Raw genomic sequence first — 19,280 nt, forward strand, 5'->3', positions numbered from 1 at the left:
GAGACACACACACACACAGAGCCCCGTTTCTCAGTGTTCAGCAAAGCTCTGAAACACAGAGTACCCAATTATTAGATTATTAAAGGTAGGCCCATCCGTGAGGACTTGCATCAGCCAAAAATAAAAATAAATGTTATTTCAGTAAAATTTAAATCTATGCACAGCCTGCATAAGGCTATCAAGTAGCTTTGGGTGCTTTCTCCCAGGAGGTTTTTCCTTAAGCATGCATTTGTCTAAAGAAATGAGGCTGCGGTCAGCTTTGTGTGGCCAGTGTGGTGATTCAATGTGACGTACAGTGGGGCAGTGCATATTCTCTTGGACTGCCTTCGTTATTATAATCAGGCAGAGTCAAATCGGTTTGTTGGTGATGAGGCCAGAAAAGAACTTTGGTTTTGGAACATGGGCTCTACTGCAGATAGCCACAAGGCACCTGACACGATGGATTTCAGCTGGCAGGACACCAAGGACCAACATTTCTGTGGTGAAAAGCAAGGCTCGGCCTCCCATGTACCGCTGCTGGCTCTGTTGGAGCAACAATAGCACAGCATCCTTTTAGCTTGTGGTGTGAAATGGTAGCTGACATATGTAGCAATGCTGTTCACTCAACAAGTTCAGTAGGGGTGTGGGAAGAAGAAACACAAAAGCAAAATAATTGTGGGATGGCTGCTGTGACAGGGCAGGCATATAACAGTCCGAATAACATGGTCAAATCTGATTGGCTGTTGTGCTCTCGGTAAGCATGGCAGCTTGCGCCCACCGCAGTATCACAAATGACAATTGGGCAAGCATATCTTATGTAGAAGTTAATCACAATAATGGAGCGCAAAGTGTGGTTTAGCAGTCAGATAGTAAGTGACAAATCTGTTTTACCTTCCAGTACCAGTTATGTGTGCGAGATGAGGTTGGCTCTTGCTCTGAGCCATCATGCTGATAATCAATAGAAGACAAAAGTAATGAGTTGCGTTATTATCAACAATGGAGAGTAGAGCTTTACGTGGCTCTGCAGAATAACATCCAGACACAAAAGCCAGCAGCTTTTCCACCAGCCCCAGTACGAATGCAGGCAGAGCTATACGTTGAGAAGAATGACAACTGCACAATAAAAAAATTGCAGCCTCTACTTGTAGTTGTCATAGTTGAGCAGACACCAGCCAGTGCCACTGACAGACCAGCTGGGCCCTGGGAGGACTTCCATGCTGCACCAGGAGGTACAGTAAATTATCCTGCACGGTAGAGCAACATCTGTTTCTGTGCTAGTGCCGAACAAACAAGGCAATTTAAAACATACCAAGGGATAACCAAGCAACAAATGAACATGACCCTCATTTTTTCCCCCTTCTCACACATGAGGTGCTAAACTTCTTTGTGCGAGCACTGCATGAAAGAGAAGCCAGGTTTTTATTTGATAAGGTGTTGTCAGAGAGATTTTACATGTTTCCAAAATGGAAAGAAAAAGCTTATAGTATTGTTATTCTTAGAATCTTCCCCCTTCTATCTTAATTTCTTTTATACCAAAGCTAGCACTCAGTTCTCAATTCGCTCTAGAATTAAAAAAAAAAACTTTCCATATACTTATAAATATTCAGTCTTTAAACCTAATTTGCTATACTTAGTTCACATGCCTTCAAGCATTTGTCTTCCAATTTCCACTGAATAAATGCGTACTAATGAGAACTAGAGCAAGCTGCTGAGGCAAAGCTGGGTGACTTGGGTCTGGCCTGCCACCAGCTTGTGATAGGCGGGCAAATTGAGTTAAAATGAAAAGTCTTGTCAGCTGAAATTCAACATGGTAGCCAAACAGCAAGCTGTCAATCATCCAGCCAAAACAGGGGACTGCAGGTAATAAAAGGTCATTGTGAGTCATTAATGCACTTGGCTTTCATATGGAAGTTAATTTTAATTAAAGATGATCTCTATCTGTAAATGTTTTATAAAACTTATTGTGTATAATGGATTGTTAATTTATACTAACATTTAGCAGGTAATAGGACTCTAATTATTACAGTGCATTGTCGAAAAATGACCATCAAGAATGCAAATATTTTGAGATAAAATTTACACCAGGCAATGCAAGGTGCCAACAACTGCAACTGTGATTAAGATAAGGCTGCCTGTGAGTTGTTAAGAACTGAGCTTTACTGACCAGTATATGCTAGGAAATTGGATTCCAAAATTCCCTCTATGATCTCACAATTCAGAGCATGCACTACATTCTTCACCTGGCTAGGGAAGACTTCTTTCTCTTTTCAGGATACAAAATTATTTTGATTAAGTATCCCTTCTAAGTGAAATGCCAGGGAATGTCTTGAGCTAAAATCTTTTACAACACAATTGTGAAGAAAAATAACAAATAAAAAAATTATGGTTAAAAAAGGCATGTACATATTCTCTTTTGCTCTCAGTTCTCAATTCTGGCTGTAATAAGGGATGGATGATTCTCATTTGCAGATTTAAAGCACTAAAGCAGCTCATGACAATCAATAATGCATGTTACAATGCAAAAACAAATAAGCATATCTGGGTTTCTGCCTCACACTTAGGCCCTGTCTGTATATGTGGAATGAATGTACTGTGACATGGCCAGGCTGTTAATTTGGGTCATCTTAATGATTGGTGCAGGCTGGCATGCCATTTGATTAGCCATGGTGATCAGAGGATAGCAGCAATGGATGGAGTGAAATGAACAGCCAGACCCTGCTGCAGTCACTGGGGCTGAACACTTGGTGATCTTAAAGAGAAGGTGGTTATAAAAGGGGGAGAGGGGTTGGATATGGAGGTGGTATGCTCTGGAAGGTGTGATGGAATGGAGTGAAGCTCATGATGTGTGCATGTGTATGTGCATTTCTACATAACTGTCTTCAAGATAGTTGAGAAGGTAAATAAGAAATTGTGATAATCATATAATTTGAGGCAAAATAATTAATCTTTGGCTCAACAATTGTATATCTTAAGTAAAGTTAAAAATAAATCTGAATTGGTACAAATGCCTATCTTCACTCTGCATCTCAGACACAGTCTTTGGTTCACTGCTAAAATACAGACATGTAAATTCAGCGTTCATATATTCCATAAATGTTTGTTAAGGCCCTACTCTGCTTGGAGCACTGGGCCACTGCTGCTGGTGTGAAAAAGGAACACAGCACATGGACTTGGCCTTCATGGACAATGCAATCTAGGTAGTTCAAAGTTGGAAGACACATATAAACAGGAATGCTCCCAAGATCCTACTGAAGATATTGCACAGTTGCTTTTATTTATTTGACAAATAAAAATTGGATATATTTATGGTGTACAACTTGATGTTTGGAAATACGCATACATTCTGGAATGGCTAAGTCCAATAATTAACATATGCAACTACCTCACATACTGATCAGTTATTTGTGGTGAGAACACTTAAAATCTACTCCTTTGGTAATTTGATACTACACATTTTCTAATTGGATAACTCCAATGATAGCATTCAGAAAGCCCATTTCAGTAGAAAGCCATTTTTCATATTGAGGTGAAATTTTCCTCCTTTTAATTTCCACTCTTTATAAAACACACAGGCCAAAAACGTCTAATCATTCTTCCACATAATAACCCTTTCAAAGTATGTAAAGACAACTATCATGCCATTTTCTAATTGTGTGTCAGAGATGATATGGTGTTTAGCCTTTGCCATGCTGGATGAATTCAATTAGTCAATGTGCCTCTTAAGACTTGGCACAACTAGGTGTGTACTATTTTAGTTGGAAAAGGAGAGAATTATTAATTTCTGTCCCTAGACACCATGCTTCTATTACTATTTCCTGGGAGCAGATGAGCAACAGATTTTTGAAATAATATCACTATTGTTTTAAATTTTCTGATATCCCAGAGATTATCAGCAACCCTGGATGCCCATTAGAATCACCTGGGATTGCTTAAAAAAATGAATGCCCCATTCCAGTCTAATGGAATCAGAACCACTGCACTAACTAAAACCTTTCAGTTAGAGGCTTTGAATCTGCTGCACATTAGAATCACCTAGGGAGCTTTTTTTAAAGCCATCAGTCTGCACCCCAGACCAATGCAATCAGAATCTCTAAGGGTGGGGCAAGGTATGCAAAGTGTTTAAAGCCTCCCAGGTGGTTCCAATGAGCAATCAAGGCTAAGAACCATTGCTTCAAACCCTTTTCTGCTGAGTCACATGTTTCTCATCCTATTCTTACAAAGTTGATATTTAGATCTAAATACAATAATTTGCATTTTAATTAAAGTTGCTTTTCAATCCTTTCAGATTCTGTTTCCAGCATTCATTATATTATCTAACCACCTTAGCTTTGTGCTGAGTTGAAAATCCAATGAACATCGATATCAGTATTTTTCACTTATATATCTAATGTTTCCTTACATTAGATATAAAATTTTCACTATTTACATCCCTGAGTTTCTGATGTACTTCTTTGTGGAAGATGCTTCACCCACTTCCTCCAGTTAGAAGTTCCTGAATAAAGTTATATCTTCTGTAAATCCTCATTAGAAGAGAGGATGTTGCGAAACTTCACTACTGTCTGAATTATGTAATCTTTTAAGCTTTTGAATACACAATTATTTTATAATATTTGAATGAGCTTTTTCAAAATAACACCCATAATCTTTACAAACATATCACACTAATGTAAAATGTTCATAAGGGTAACTGTGTGGGGGGTATATAGGAATGTTCTGTATTATCTTTGTAACTTTTCTATAAATCTAAAACTATTCTAAAATAAAAAGTTCATTTTTATTTAAAAAAACCCCACAAGATTCTAATATGAAACTCTTGTTCTATCCTTACCCTTAAACCCAACTGCATTTGAGAATCAGTAATATATATCTTATAAAAAATAGTGGTCAAAGTCTCCAGTCCATTTCTAGAGCATTTTTGTCTGAGGTGACAGTCATTATGGGTAGGCATTAAAGTTAGATCTGGCATCAACTTCCGGTTCTGCCACTATCTAGCCGTATGACTTACGTTAGTTTAGTAACATTTCTGAACCTCATTATTCAATAATTGAATAAAAATAATACTTGACAATTAAATAACCCAATATACATAAAACACTTAACACAGTGGCAGGCACATATTCATATAATAATTATTAATATTATCATTCATAATATCTTATCCTGAAGCTAAAAATTCAGCCAACTGTATGATCCTCTGGCCCATGTTGCCTGATCTTGCCCACATGCACATCATGCCTGGCTTTGTAGAACTGAGATACAAAGAACTCCTCTCCCCTCTCAGCTGGGATAATGAAAAAAGATCTCAAGGGCTCTAGTATCAGACAGGCCTGAGGGGGAAAAGCATGGGCGTGGTCAGAAAACGTGAGTTAAAGACCTGCCTTTCTTCTTAATCACCTCCATGATCTTAGACGGGGTATTTAGCACCCTGAGAATTTTCTTATCTGTGAAAGTGACAAAATAATAGCTGTCACTGTCCTCCAGAGTATCCTGGTGATGATGACATGAAACAATGTCTATAAGATTGCTTTGAAATATTGAAATCGTTAATATATTTAACATGGATTGCATCTAATTATCATTATTATTTGTTATTAAAGGCCTTAATTTTTTCCTTTCTGTATTCTCCTCCCACACCAACTACTCACAATCGGCTTCAAAATCTTTCATCGAATTTCGATGTAGACTCACTGCAAGCTCATACTTCTAGAGTTATAATTTATAATATTCTCTTTTTAAAAAAGTATTACAGATTTTGTCCAGTTCCAGTTTTAAGGCATCTCCCTTTACTTTAACATCCCTCAACTGGACCATGTTTGCAACTTTTCTCAATTTGAGGATATGTCACTCAACAACATCAGGTGTCTACAATTCACCTGAGCCATGTGGCAGTTCTAATATACCTTGACTTTCCAGAGTATGTTTGCTCTTTTCACTGGTGAGTCATCGAAAGAGCGCTCCTGTGAGGTAAGGTAGACTTGAGCATGATGTTCATAAATAATTGCAAATGAAGAAAACAATATAAACTACATAGGGACATCGCAGAGGTTAAATGTCATTTTGGTGATAACAACAGATAATATTTATTGAGCCTATACCGTGTACCATTATACTAAGTTATTTATCTGTTATTCAAATAAACCATTAAGAAGTGGTATTCATCAAGCTTATTTGCAATTGATTTATCAAAATTCCAATTTTGAGAGCTTTTACTCCTTGCATTATCTTTTTTTCTTATCTTTGTCTTTCTGAATTATCTTTTATACTTTTCTTTTTTCTATATCTAAAACCTGCAGTTCTAAATCCTACCTCCACCCCAGATTTTTTTCTGAGATAACTGAAAAATTCTTACTTTTCTCTCAGAGTTTCTCAAACTTCCATTCTATCAGCAATTTTTTCATATTGAGATTTAAGCCCCAAGTTACAGTTACTGAAACCTTATATCTACTTATTTTAAATTTTCATTTAAATGTAATTATAGAGATCTTAACTAATTATTAATAGATAAAATGTTTTACTGAGGTCATAAGCAGAATCTCAACAACATACATAAATATATAAAAATATAGAGTTGTGTTTTCTTTGCCTAAAATAAGAGTAGAATAGTTTTAAAGAAAGATTCTCAAAAGCATTGAAAAAAGGACAAATCTATCATAACCTCTTACAGCAGATGATTGCTTTAAATTACTTAGACAGACTTTGGCAATCTAACGTTCCTTCTCAACCCTGCTTTATAATCAAAGTGTGCTGACATGCAAAATTTCTGTAAAAAGAAGACCCTCTTTTCTCTTTGCTGTAATAGTGCCCAAATCCTCCTTCCTGGTAAAAAGTACAGCAATCATTTTATCATTGTTATCTTTTTTCCTCTTATAATGATAAAAGTTTAAACTTTTTTTTTAAGACATTGCATTTAAAATACATAGAACTCTTTCCTTAAGAAGACAAGAAGGATAAGCACATACCCACATACCACGTGGCACATGGTAAATATTTAACTGTGTAAGTCTTGCCTTTGTACATATAGTTCATGCTCTCTTGATATAGAGAGATACAACTGAGCTATGACTATCTGCAGAGGTTATTTGTTGTGTAACTAATTCACATATAAGTTTGCTCTGATCTGCATAAAACCTTCTATCTTTTGAAAGAAAAAAAAATACACACTATTTTCTAGATCACAAACGGCCCCATCATTTTAAATTCTCGTAATGAACAACACTGGCCTCTGCTGGTAACCGAGGTCGTGATGAACTATCCAGGCTGCTGAAGGTACTGCCTTTATCCAGGTGGATCTAAACTTGCTTGGGATTTTTGTTGTTTTTATTCATTTGTCAATGATAGGAGACTTGTCAATTTATGAGGGATCCAACAGTGAAAATCTCTAGCTCTAGCTATGGGCTTAAATGGATGCAAATTATAGCTCTGGAATCTGCCATTTCTTCTGGTCTAATAAATTTAAATGTTTCTGCTTTAATATTGAAATTTAAAAATGATTTTTTAATAGCAAAAAGTTGAAAGTAAAAAGAGTGGATGAATTACAACTACATTTTTAAGAGTAATAACTATACAGAATATAAACACATATTCCTTTTAGTGTATTTGCCTTACTTCCCAGTATGCGTCATCTTATTCATAAAATGCAATGGAAACTGCTTGAATGTATGGGAAATGCAACCTAGATCTTCATAGAAATTATAAATATGCCAGAAAATACTGTGTATCCAAGTGGAGCAACTACCCAAAATTTTACACAAATTTTCTGAATTTGTTCCCCAATAATTCTGCAAAGAAAAATAAAAGAATATTTGTATTTTAGTAATGTTGAGATTTTTTTAAAAGAAAATATAAAATTTATTTGATAACCTATGCTAAAGACACAAACTACAAACTTCCAAATTGACTGCTAGTATAAGGCATGCTTACTGGCATTGTCTCAATGGGCCTTAGCCTGAGAAGTGAGAACAATGTCTAGAACACTTGGGGCATTTTCCTCAATGGCCACTGAGAGTGAACATTGACCAAACTTGGGAGGACTTTTGCTCCTGAAAGGTCCCATTAAAGAACCTGGAACATATTTAAAAGATAAAAAATTGAGATCAACATAGGCTAAAATGCTCGCCTACATTGTCAAAGGAATAAAGAAACAGAAATATGTGAACATTTGTTCCTGCATTTGTCTAAAGAAACTTGGAATATTGTACCCTAAAGGATACCGCAGGATGAAATGTCAATACAGAAAGAATAGAGAATAGCTCAGTGGTATGGAATTTAACTTTGGCAGTAGAAGTTCAATCAGGGAATGGTAGTGAACAGCCTTCTCAAAGTAGTAAAGGGGAACAAAATCTTTAATTTGCAGTTTGCTAATTAAACGAAATCTGCTGCGATTAAAAGCTCCAGTCATTGAGGTACAGGCCTATGTAGAAATAGAAAAAAACCCTAGTCACTACCAACCTCAAACATACTTGAAATAGTGACCATGTATATCTCATGAGTCAGTGAGTATTTTACAAAATATCAATGTTTCACAGGAATAGTTTGTAGTTGTTGCTTTTCCTTTTCTTTTTCTCCCTTTCTCTCTTCCTTCCTTCCCTCCCTCCCTCCTCCCTTTCTTCTTTTCTATTTTTTCCTTCTTTTCTTTTTTTTGTGGGTTTAAATTACGAACTTCCAATGGAAAACTTTTTTTCTGTGTGTTTGAGAATCACACACTCCACAAAACGTCTAACCTGTGCTTGAAAATATAGACATCATTTTAGAGAATAAATACAATTTGCACACAGGGTGCCTTTTTTGCAATACTTTCCTTTTCAATCCCTAAATACTTCTTGACAAGATTGTGCAGCAGTGTTGGAAAGCATTAGCACATCAACAGATGCTCAGAATCAAATGATTTAATAGGCATAAACTTTTTTTCAAATAATTGTAAAGCTTTGGTTTAGCCTTTTGCATACCTTGCATAGTTAATTACCTAGGCCTTAATGTTTACATGCAATGAGAGTATCTACGGCTATAAACTACATAATTTATAATTGATGTAAATGGGTGTTATTATGTCAATTAGGCAGCTGTGTCCTCCACCTCTTGGTAAACAGCTATGAGTGATAAACCGAGTTTGCAGAGAGGTACCTTCTTTTCTTCATAACAGATAAAAATAAATTACCTAGGCAGATCAGGCTGTCCAATTGTTCTCTGGTGAGGTGGATGGGAAACCCAGACCCTTTCTTTTGACCTGTTGACTGCAGCAAACGGTCAATTTCGTCACGCACTGCTGCCATAGCTTCTGGGTGCCGCAGAAGATAATACATTGCCCAGAACATAGTTGGAATAGTGTTTGCCACAGAGGCCCAGAGAAAGCCTAAATGATGTGCTGGGAGAAAATAAGTGAAAAGGAAGATTAATAGCGTTTATTACACTGATTAGATTTGCAGTGTGCTAATTAAAAGATGTTAGGACACAGACCCAGCCAAGGATCAGTGCATGCTAATGAGAACCAATAGGCTTCTGAAGTCTAATTTTCTGCTTAATGAGAATAGTTTAAAATGTAATGTGCATGGGGGGGCGGTGTGGTGGGGGATGAGATAAGAGGAGTAAATGCAGCTTAGTTATACTCTTTCTCATTATCACCATTAAGTATCTTGTTTTACCACCTCAGCAAAAAAAAAAAAAAAAAAAAAAAATCAATTATGATACAGGGTTATATCAGAGTAAAACATTTTATCATTAGCCAATTAGAAAGAGCATAAAAAATTTTCAAGGTCGCCATTTTGTCTTTTTATTTCAAAGGTCTATTGTAAATGATTTTGTTTTAGGCAAGCACTCATTCAGAAGTTCTTACCTCCTATTTCAAGGTCCTCGTGCACATAATATTTCTCCAGGACATCTTGCCTGCTTTGAAAAACTTCTGACCATCCTTGCAACTTGGCTAACTTTTCTGATGAAAAGCATTTTATAATTTTCTCCCTAACAGACTTGACATTTCCTAGAAGATCAATGGGTATGTTGGATACTAAATATGCAAACTTGTCATCAAATTTTAAAAAATCATCTTTTAGCTCACTAATAAATTTGTTGTTGTCACAAACAATAACTTTTCCATATATAGTTGTAAATGTGATCTCAAATATTATTGAGCTGCAGAATGGATACAGTTGTGCCGTGTCCCAACTTGTGGTTTTTAACAGCTGGGGTTCAAACACTTGTTTTAGATTCTGCATCATGCTTTCCAAGAGTATGTCCAAAGATTTGCCTTGCAAAAATTGATAGCAGAGGTGAAGCTCATCATTCATGTCATGATTTTTTTGCAACTGACTGATGCTAAATGCTTTCTCTAATAATTTATTAGAAAATAATCGAAAGCTTAATTGTTTATGATTTTTAATCACTAGCTGGTACTGGAAGGGGTCCAGAATAAATGTTATGTACTTTCCTAGAAAAAAAAAAAGAGAGAGAGAGAGAATATGAGTTCGTTTGTTACTAAAACGGAAATAAACACCACAAATTTAAAAATATTTTAATCAAAATTAGAGAGACCCTAATAACTAAGGCAAAAAGTTTAATACAAATCCATTTCATTCGAAGGTACACTACATGTTTCCTTTGAAAATGAAAGATGGTGGAAAACACTCTAGAAACGTGAAGTTAAATATCCTGAAGTTCTTACTAACCTTTGCAAAGATGGTTTACTCTTCCAATTTTTATTTTAACTAAAGTACCTGAACACTTTAAATATCCTTTAAATATTCTCATAATCCCCTGACTTAAATACTTCTCATATTTTTCCCTCAATAAAGCAGAAAACAAATTGGCAACAGGCCATTCCATTTCTGAGTATTTATACTTCATAAAGAGCTTTCTCATACTTAGGTGTCATCTGAGTTTTGTTCAAATACAACAATTTAACTCAAATAAATGACCATACTGTATGGAGCAGGTACTCACAAATAAAAGTCTAATTCAACACTAGCAAAAATCCACTAATGCCAGCATTTTCACTTTTATGGATGAGGGAGATTTAATAACATGTTCAAGGTCACATACTGACTTGTGACTGACACAGGATTCCAAACTAGAACACATCCATTCATCCATTCATTCAGGAAGTCATTCACCATTCACCACATTTATTAAGATCTGGAAACTTGGTTGGATCCCTTTCTTTTTGAGATACAATTATGTATAGAAATCATTGCATCCCTATGGATCGTGATATGGCAGAGGTGGAACACAGCATAAGGGAAGCAGAAAGTAGAGTCTGCTTCAGTCAGCCTGGAGTTATCACCAAGGTCTCTCTGAGGTGATGACGTTTACCTTTTCCACATATCAGTGTTGCCCAAACTTATCGATTTAAAAACTTGGGATGCTTGCAAAAAATACAGATTCCTGCAAGATTTTGATTCAGAAGGCTTGGAGGGGGTCCTACCAGTGTCCTTTTTGATAAGGTCCTCAAGTGATTCTTATAAGGAGGCACCTTGAAGGACACAGTCTACTATAGTCTGTCTCTCAAAATTGGCAGAGACCTTGGAGAATTGCTTGTTTACCCTCTGCATTTATCAGTTGATAAAGCTGAAGAAAGTCAAGAGATGTTAAGGGTCAAGATCATGCTGCCACTTTCAGTGGCAGACCCTTGATGAGAAGTTACTCACCATGCACTATTCTTTGTCTTCTCACTAGAGTGCTGTTTTATGATTCTTTCTAATTAGAAATATTAAGCAGATAGTAATCAATAATGACATTTAATGTCTTTCCTGTACAGAACAGGCATAAACTTTAGATGATCCTAAAAACGTTAACATCTACTTATTTATTGTCTTTATGTCATTATTCCTGTTTGTGTCTGTGTGTGTGTGTGTGTGTGTGTGTGTGTGTGTGTGTGTGTGTTGCTTTGTTAGCAGAACAACTTCTCACTTGTTATTTATGGTAACTCAAATAGCATCATAGAAATTTAATTCAATTTGGTGCAAGATATTTCAAATAAAGTTTTGAAATAATTTTCAACCTAATCCTAGAAACAGATAAACATGTTTTTGTTTCACAATTTTGAAACACAAGTTTTTAATATACATGAATATACATGTGCTATGATTTATTTTCTAAAAATGACTCAGATGACTTAAATTTTATTCACTCATTTTCCCCTTGATTAATTCAATAATGTGAGTGGATCTAGGATGCCAGTAAAGCTAGAAGTGGCTATTCATTCTGGTCAGATCGCAAAGCTGTCTTCTACAAGGTAAACTAAATTTGTGTGCGTGTATGTGCTCTGGGGAGAGCAAAAAGGATTCAACCCAATTTAGGCATATTTTATGACACCTGCTTTACCATAGCAGCTTAATTAAATAAAATTGCCAGCATCTGCCTGTCAAATAATTGAAAAAAATCAATTTTCTTATTTTGCAAAAGATATAATTTTAGGCAAAGTTGTGTATTTTCACAGGTGGTGATTCATACTTTTCTCCTTTCACTAAATAAAAGGATTTTGCTAAATATCTTTGGGGTTATTTTAAATTATTCCCTAATATTACCAGAGTGTATAAAAGATTCAGTTAGTAAAACACACAATATTTAGAGAATATTTTGAATTTTTCCTACAATTTTCTATATTCATCTAAATCTAAATGGAAAGAGAAAAATATATTCAGACATGACAGCAGGAGCTACCTGTTATTGGGCCTACTGAAGTAGAGGCTGTATACATGTTACAGTTTTTGTTTTGTCTACAGTCATTGCAAATACACACATTCATTTTCTCTCTCTCTCTCTCTCTCTCTTTCTCTCTTTCTCTCTTTCTATTTCCTCCTCTCTCCTATCCCCATCCACTTGGGAATGAGGGTATGGGAAAAAACAATAAGGTTAATTTCAAATAAAGGGAATAAAAGTTGAATGTGGACAAAATGGTTCAAGTTAGCAACCAATTACTAATAAATTGCTTTTAAAAATATAAGCAGTTGTTTGTATATCAGTTCTTTATAAAAATCAGTACTGTTAGCTTCATTTGTTTGTAGATCTAATCTCACTCCTTTCAAGGCTCTTTTCACTCTAGGATCTGTATTTTCTCTTTCTCATTCTTATTTCAGTGTCCTTCAACATCAAGGCATTGTGTTTTACCTCTGATCTTTTTTATTGAGATGTGAATTGCTTCAGAAGAAGACGTTTTGATTTTCTGGATTTTACTTTTCATGTGGGTTTGGAAGTACTAATAACCCTGGAGATGTTAGCTGGCTTTCCAACTTTTAATCTTCAGTATAAACAATTTAAGCTAAGTTTTCCAAAATTAATATTAATTTAAACCATCTGTCCACCATCTGCTAATGTGAGATGCAAAACCAGAGTTTCTTTGTGATCTTTAATCAGACAGTTAGGAAAACTCATATACATTCATAAAATGAATTTAAATTTCTTAACAAAGGAAATCTTCTGAAAAGGTATTCTGAAAGCTGTGTATTCTTGCAGCAACATTAACTTTTGCTCCAGGGTGATTTTATGTAAATGAATGGCCAGTGTCAGCAGGCATGTTACCTAGTTTACAAAGATCACAAGGTAAAAACAATACCCTTTGCCATGTTTTCCAAAGAGAAGAGAATACTGTCAGCAGTTGATATGAAATATTGATTTAAAGAATTTCAAAGTTTGCATTTGCCTAAAATATAAATGTCAAAGTGGGGCTGATATCTGCAAGAAAAATACAATATAAATCATTCTTAGAGGCAGTAAATTTGAAGTCAGGTCAAAATTTTTGATATCTTCCTTGCCAATCATTTCATTCTCTTCCCTTTTTAGGAGCTAACTGGCCTTACAATATTAACTCTAGCATTCCTGTATAAGCTGCATAAGAGACTTTACCACCTCAGTAGCCTTTCCACTTCCTTTAAAATTAATTATTTAGGAAGGTAAAGCTACATAATTCAAAGTATGTTGGTAAATGTATTTTAAAAATCCAGTCATTCACCCTAATGTCAAACAAAAAGTTTTGACATCTGGATCATTATAAATTGAATTTTGATGTTTTCATTTCATATATTTGGTGCTATACAAAGATATATATATATATATCTCCATGAGAATTGGCTGCTTGGCATAGAAATGTCCTGTAAAAAAAATATAACCAAGGCCAGAGTATCACTTGAGGCCAGGAGTTCAAGACCAACCTGGGCAACATAGGGAGACCCCATCTCTGCAAAAAACCTTAAGAAAAAAATTAGCCAGGTGTGGTGGCACACACCTGTGGTCCCAGCTACTCAGGAAGCCAAGGTGGGACGATCACTTGAACTCAGGAATTTAAGGTTGCAGTGAATTATGATTATGCTACTGCACTCCAGCCTGGGTGACAAAAGGAGAATCTATCTCCAAAAAAAAAGAGACAAATTTGAATTTTAACAATTTTCATAATTAGAAGCTTTTCATTCCTGTGTTTAGCTTGTTTTACAACAGAATTTTTAAATCTCAAGCTGAAAATTTTGGTTGGGAAAGTGAAATATGAGTCAACTTTGTACTTTATGAGGATGGCCACATGTACATATCCCCCCTCTTATTAGGAAGATTTCACTAGCTGCTGACAATGATGTACAGTGGTGCTTTGCTGGGGTGACATCTAGGGAAAACGATTCCGCTGCACCACCACACAAAACCAATTAGAGAACTATTTTCTGCGACAGGTCAAGAATTTACATGGTTTCTCATGAAAAGATGTACCTTTTAATTTCTTTATTAAGATGACATCCATGTCCCTTGAGACTTTTGGGGATGACAATCATTTGCTCATCATGCAAGAACATATACTCAGTGAAATCACATTATGAGACAAGAGCGGAAGACTTTGTTCTTCATTTCACATTTTGTAAATGAGCTACGTTGCAAACTGATCATTAGAACCATATACATTAACAGGATTTCTTGACAGGAATTTATTCAAATTCTAGTAAGAAGCAAAACAGAGGTATCGTGCACATTTAACTGTGGTTGTCTACTGTTGAGTTCAAACATAACCATGGTCAAATTATTTAGATGTTAGAAATTCAGCAAGCTTCTTGGTACCTAAGATTAAGAAATCAAGTATCAGCAGAAATTGGCTATTTTTTGAAAAGTGAATAAAGTGACTCAAATCTGCCACAACTTTCTGCATAATCATCTTAGGTTATTTTTGTACATTGGTATTAAAAAAAGAAAAACTGAACATTTCAATCACTTGTTCTATCTATTCATTAGAAACACCAGTGTTAATTATTTAAAGTAAGAATGACGCTTTTTAAGTGAACAATATAGTTTTGGTACCATAAAGCCCAAGGCTCACTTAGAGGAGAAGCACCAGCTCAGGCTTTTATCTGTACAGTATTCTAGTGTTTCATCAGCTCTAAGGAATTAGGGGCTTCCCCATCCAATATTCATTGAGAATAAGTTCTGAGCTCTAGACTAAATGTTGACAATAAAGAAGCTAACAGAATAATGAAGGGAGACAGATAAGTCAATTGGTAATAACTTCACAATGTATTAAATGCTCCTACAGAAGTGATACTGGGAGTAACTGGACCCTGGAGAAGAGGCACCAAATATAGGAGGAGTCAGCAAAGGCTCTTGAGAGGAAGCAATGTGTGACTCTGGCCTCAAAAGTTGAGTCCCTGTCAGTCAGGTAAACAACAACATTCTGGCAGAAAGAAAATCAAGATAAAGAAAACCCAGAGGCCCCACCAGGTATGGCATGTGAGGAGGAAATTTCAAACAACATGGTGCATTCATGGTGTGTGAAGCACAAGGCGAGCAGCAGCAAGAGACTGAGCTGGAAAGGCTGGTGGAGACCTGATCTTGGGGAGCCTCATGAGGACTACTGTATATAATATAATTCCTCTAAGATGCATGATTTTTTTCCATTTCAATTTTTCTGAAATCAGAATGCATACAATTTTCTTTCTCTTTTTTTTTTTTTGAGATGGAATCTCGTTCTGTCAACAGGCTGGAGTGCAGTGGTGCGATCTCGGCTCACTGCAACCTCCGCCTCCCGGGTTCAAGAGATTCTCTGGCCTCAGCCTCCCAAGTAGCTGGGACTACAGGCACATGCCACCATCCAGCTAATTTTTGTATTTTTTTTTTTTTTTTTAGTAGAGATGAGGTTTCACCATGCTGGCCAGGATGGTCTCAAACTCCTACCTCGTGATCCACCCGCCTCAGACTAGCCAGCTTCCGGCAAAGGAGTAAGTTGTGATGAAACTGATACTGTCTGCCCATGAGAGAACTCAATCATGCTGATAATTTCCTCCAGTTGGATCATTTCTCCCAAATACTGCATTAAAATGGTAGCATTGAAATTAAGTCACTGTAGTTTCCAAAGGTTGCCTCTGACCCTCAGCAAAGTAGTTACAGGCAGAAAAAAATTACTGGCTCTCTAAGAATAGAACATAAACTTCCAAGGCTGGTTGAAGGAAGATGTAAGGGTTGAGCTAAGAAAAAGGCATACATGTAGATGATTTAGATAAAGAACCAGAAGGGGGAGTATAGAGAGTAAAGGAGTAGCAGAGTATTTCAGGAAGGAACAAGAGATCAGCATTGTCAAACCAGGTAGAGAGGTCTAGGTAGGTGGACCAGGGAATAACTTCAGCAAGGCTGAAGGCTGGTTATAGTGAGGAGGGCTCTAGGAGATATGCAACTAGAGATAGCAAATATATGTAACTCTCTTGAAAGAGCTGGATGCAAAAGAAAAGAAGAAAAGTGGAAAGTAACTAGAGGAGAACCTTAAGCATGGTTATAAGTGATGGTAAGAGCCCAAGAAAGAAAAAAATGAAGAAGCATGTGTGAGAGGAATGAATCCAGATGTACCAGTCCAGAGGAGAAAAGAAGAAAGGGTCATGGGGACAGGGAGATGGAGTGTCTTGAGCATTATTTGAAATTGGAGAAAACGTGGTAGATCATTGAGAAATGCAGGTACATTTGGCAGATACATGGGGAGCTAAGGGAGATTATACTGGATGTCTTCAGTTACCTTGTGAAGGAAGGAGAGTGAACTGTGTTACCAGAGCCCCAGTGAAAGTGGGGAGTGAGACTCAGCCTCTTCTTTTCCTGCCACTGGCAACACTCAACAAGCAAAGGAGTGTGGGTAATCTAGTGTGTAGAGATCAGCTTTCAGAGCACAGACAGGACATGCAAAAGCAAAGAGAGGGAATAGCTAGCCCAAGCCATAAACTGATGTTGAAGACTGTATACAAAGATAGCTATGATGAATTCCTTCCATCTCTCTACATGTACCCCCATGCAATGTGACTCTGCTACTCCTTCCAGGACGAGGTGGAGTCTCTTTCTCTGCCCTTGATTCTGGTCTGCACTGTGACTTGGTCTAACTAATAGGATGTGGTGGAAGTAAGGTTTTGCAATACCTGAGCCTAGGCCTCAAGAGACCTTGAAGCTTTTTCTCTCACTCCCTTGAGATACTAACTGCCATATAAGAAACTTTTCTTGAGGATGAAAGACCAAGTGGACAAGGCAGCCCACCTAGGTATGTGATGAGACCATCTGGGATCATCCAGTTCCCATCCACAGTCCAGAAAAGCCACACAAGTGACTCAGGACAGACCAGTTGTTATTTTAAGCCATTAAACTTTTGGGGGATTTGTTACTTAGCAATCGATAGCTGATACAGCTACATAGTTTGGGTCTTAAAAAAGGGTGTGAACTAGGAAGAGTCCAGCTTCTCCTCCCAGTCCTAGAATGTTTGGGGTGTGTAGCAATCCTGCTGTTTTTTTCTTCATTTTTCTTGGTGTTTTGGTACTTTATTAAAGTCTGAAGTGCAATGAAAGTTTTAAAATGAAAAATACATTCTTGACCAGTAGTTGCTGGAGACTCAGAGGCAGGGGAAGAAGAATGAATAGGTGGAGCACAGGAAATTTTTAGAAGAGTACAGCTACTCCATATGATACTGTGATGGTGGATACATGTCATTATACATTTGTGAAAACCCAACGAACTACACAATACGAAGAGTACACTGTAATGTAAATCATGGATTTTTAATAATTGATCAATATTGGCTCATCAGTTGTAACAAATATACTACATAGATACAATCGGGAAAACTGTGATTGGGGGGAGGGGGTATATGGGAACTCTCTGAACTACTAAATTTTCTATAAACCTAAAACTGCTCTACAAATAATGAGCATTAATTTAAAAAATACATTCTAGCTTTTGTATAGTTATATATATATTTTTTTCTACCATTTTTAAAACCAAACTAAACCAAACCAAAATGACAGGTGATGGCTGGAAAGAGGGGTTCCCTAAGTACCACGAAGAGAGTTCTATAATTTGATTTTTAATGTGAGATCACTGAACTAAAAATAATAGTTTTCTTTCACATTAGCTCTACAAAATAAAATAAAATATACAAATATTCTACATTTTGCCTACAGAAAAACAGAAAGACATTAAAGAAGAAAGTGAAAAATTATGACATATATAAGGTATTAATAGAAGTGCTTCTTACCACCAAGAAGAACAGTGAAAGTGTCACCATGTTGCTTTTGAAGTGTTTTCATGAACCTTAAAGGGTCTTTCCGTAAGTTCAGGACCACTCCAAGATAAGGAAGCCAACCTTTTATCAATGGAGGCTCACCGGGTCTCCTATAAGGAAAAAAAAAAAAAAAAGATAAAAGAACAAAAGAAAAATCAAATAATTCTTATTCGAATACAGGTGGTTTATTTATTGAATCTAGAAGTTGACTGCATGGATTGCACTGCTTCTTTCTATTCTCTTACTCAGTGATTCTTATATAATCATAGACATGAGTTTACTGAGCTTCTCCAGTATGTATGGTTAAATGCATAACTTCTGGTGAGCAACTTTATTTCAACAGTTTTTGGGGATCAGGTAGTTTTTGGTTACATGGATGAGTTCTTTAGTTGTGATTTCTGAGGTTTTGATTCACCCATCACCCGAGCAGTGTAACTGTACCCAATATGTAGTCTTTTATCCCTCATCCCATCCCACCCTTCCCCCTGGGTACCCCCACTGAGTCCCCAAAGTCCATTATACCATTCTTTTTTTTTGTTTTTTTTTGAGACGGAGTCTCGCTCTGTCGCCCAGGCTGGAGTGCACTGGTGCGATCTTGGCTCACTGTAAGCTGCGCATCCCAGGTTCACGCCATTCTCCCGCCTCAGCCTCCCAAGTAGCTGGGACTACAGGCACCTGCCACCACACCTGGCTAATTTTGTTTTTGAATTTTTAGTAGAGAGGGGGTTTCACCGTGTTAGCCAGGATGGCCTCGATCTCCTGACCTCTTGATCTGCCCAACTCGGCCTCCCAAAGTGCTGGGATTACAGGCGTGAGC

The 19,280-nt window shown here is 36.6% G+C and overlaps 1 protein-coding gene across 2 annotated transcripts in view; it reads right to left on the reverse strand.

The window, feature by feature from the left end:
* The window catches only part of LOC129042540 (cytochrome P450 7B1), a 205,857-nt gene that overhangs the window by 9,547 nt on the left and 177,030 nt on the right, over nt 1-19,280 (reverse strand). The window contains exons 2-4 of one of the 2 annotated variants that reach the window (XM_054498732.2): nt 18,437-18,573; nt 9,809-10,399; nt 9,134-9,340 (exon numbers count right to left, since the gene is read on the reverse strand). In XM_054498732.2, coding sequence (XP_054354707.1) covers nt 9,134-9,340; nt 9,809-10,399; nt 18,437-18,573 — 935 coding nt within the window. The remainder of the gene's footprint in view (nt 1-9,133; nt 9,341-9,808; nt 10,400-18,436; nt 18,574-19,280) is intronic. The other variant, XM_054498734.2, reaches the window with a different exon arrangement.

Source organism: Pongo pygmaeus, chromosome 7 (genome assembly GCF_028885625.2).
Source record: "Pongo pygmaeus isolate AG05252 chromosome 7, NHGRI_mPonPyg2-v2.0_pri, whole genome shotgun sequence".
NCBI lineage: Eukaryota > Metazoa > Chordata > Mammalia > Primates > Hominidae > Pongo > Pongo pygmaeus.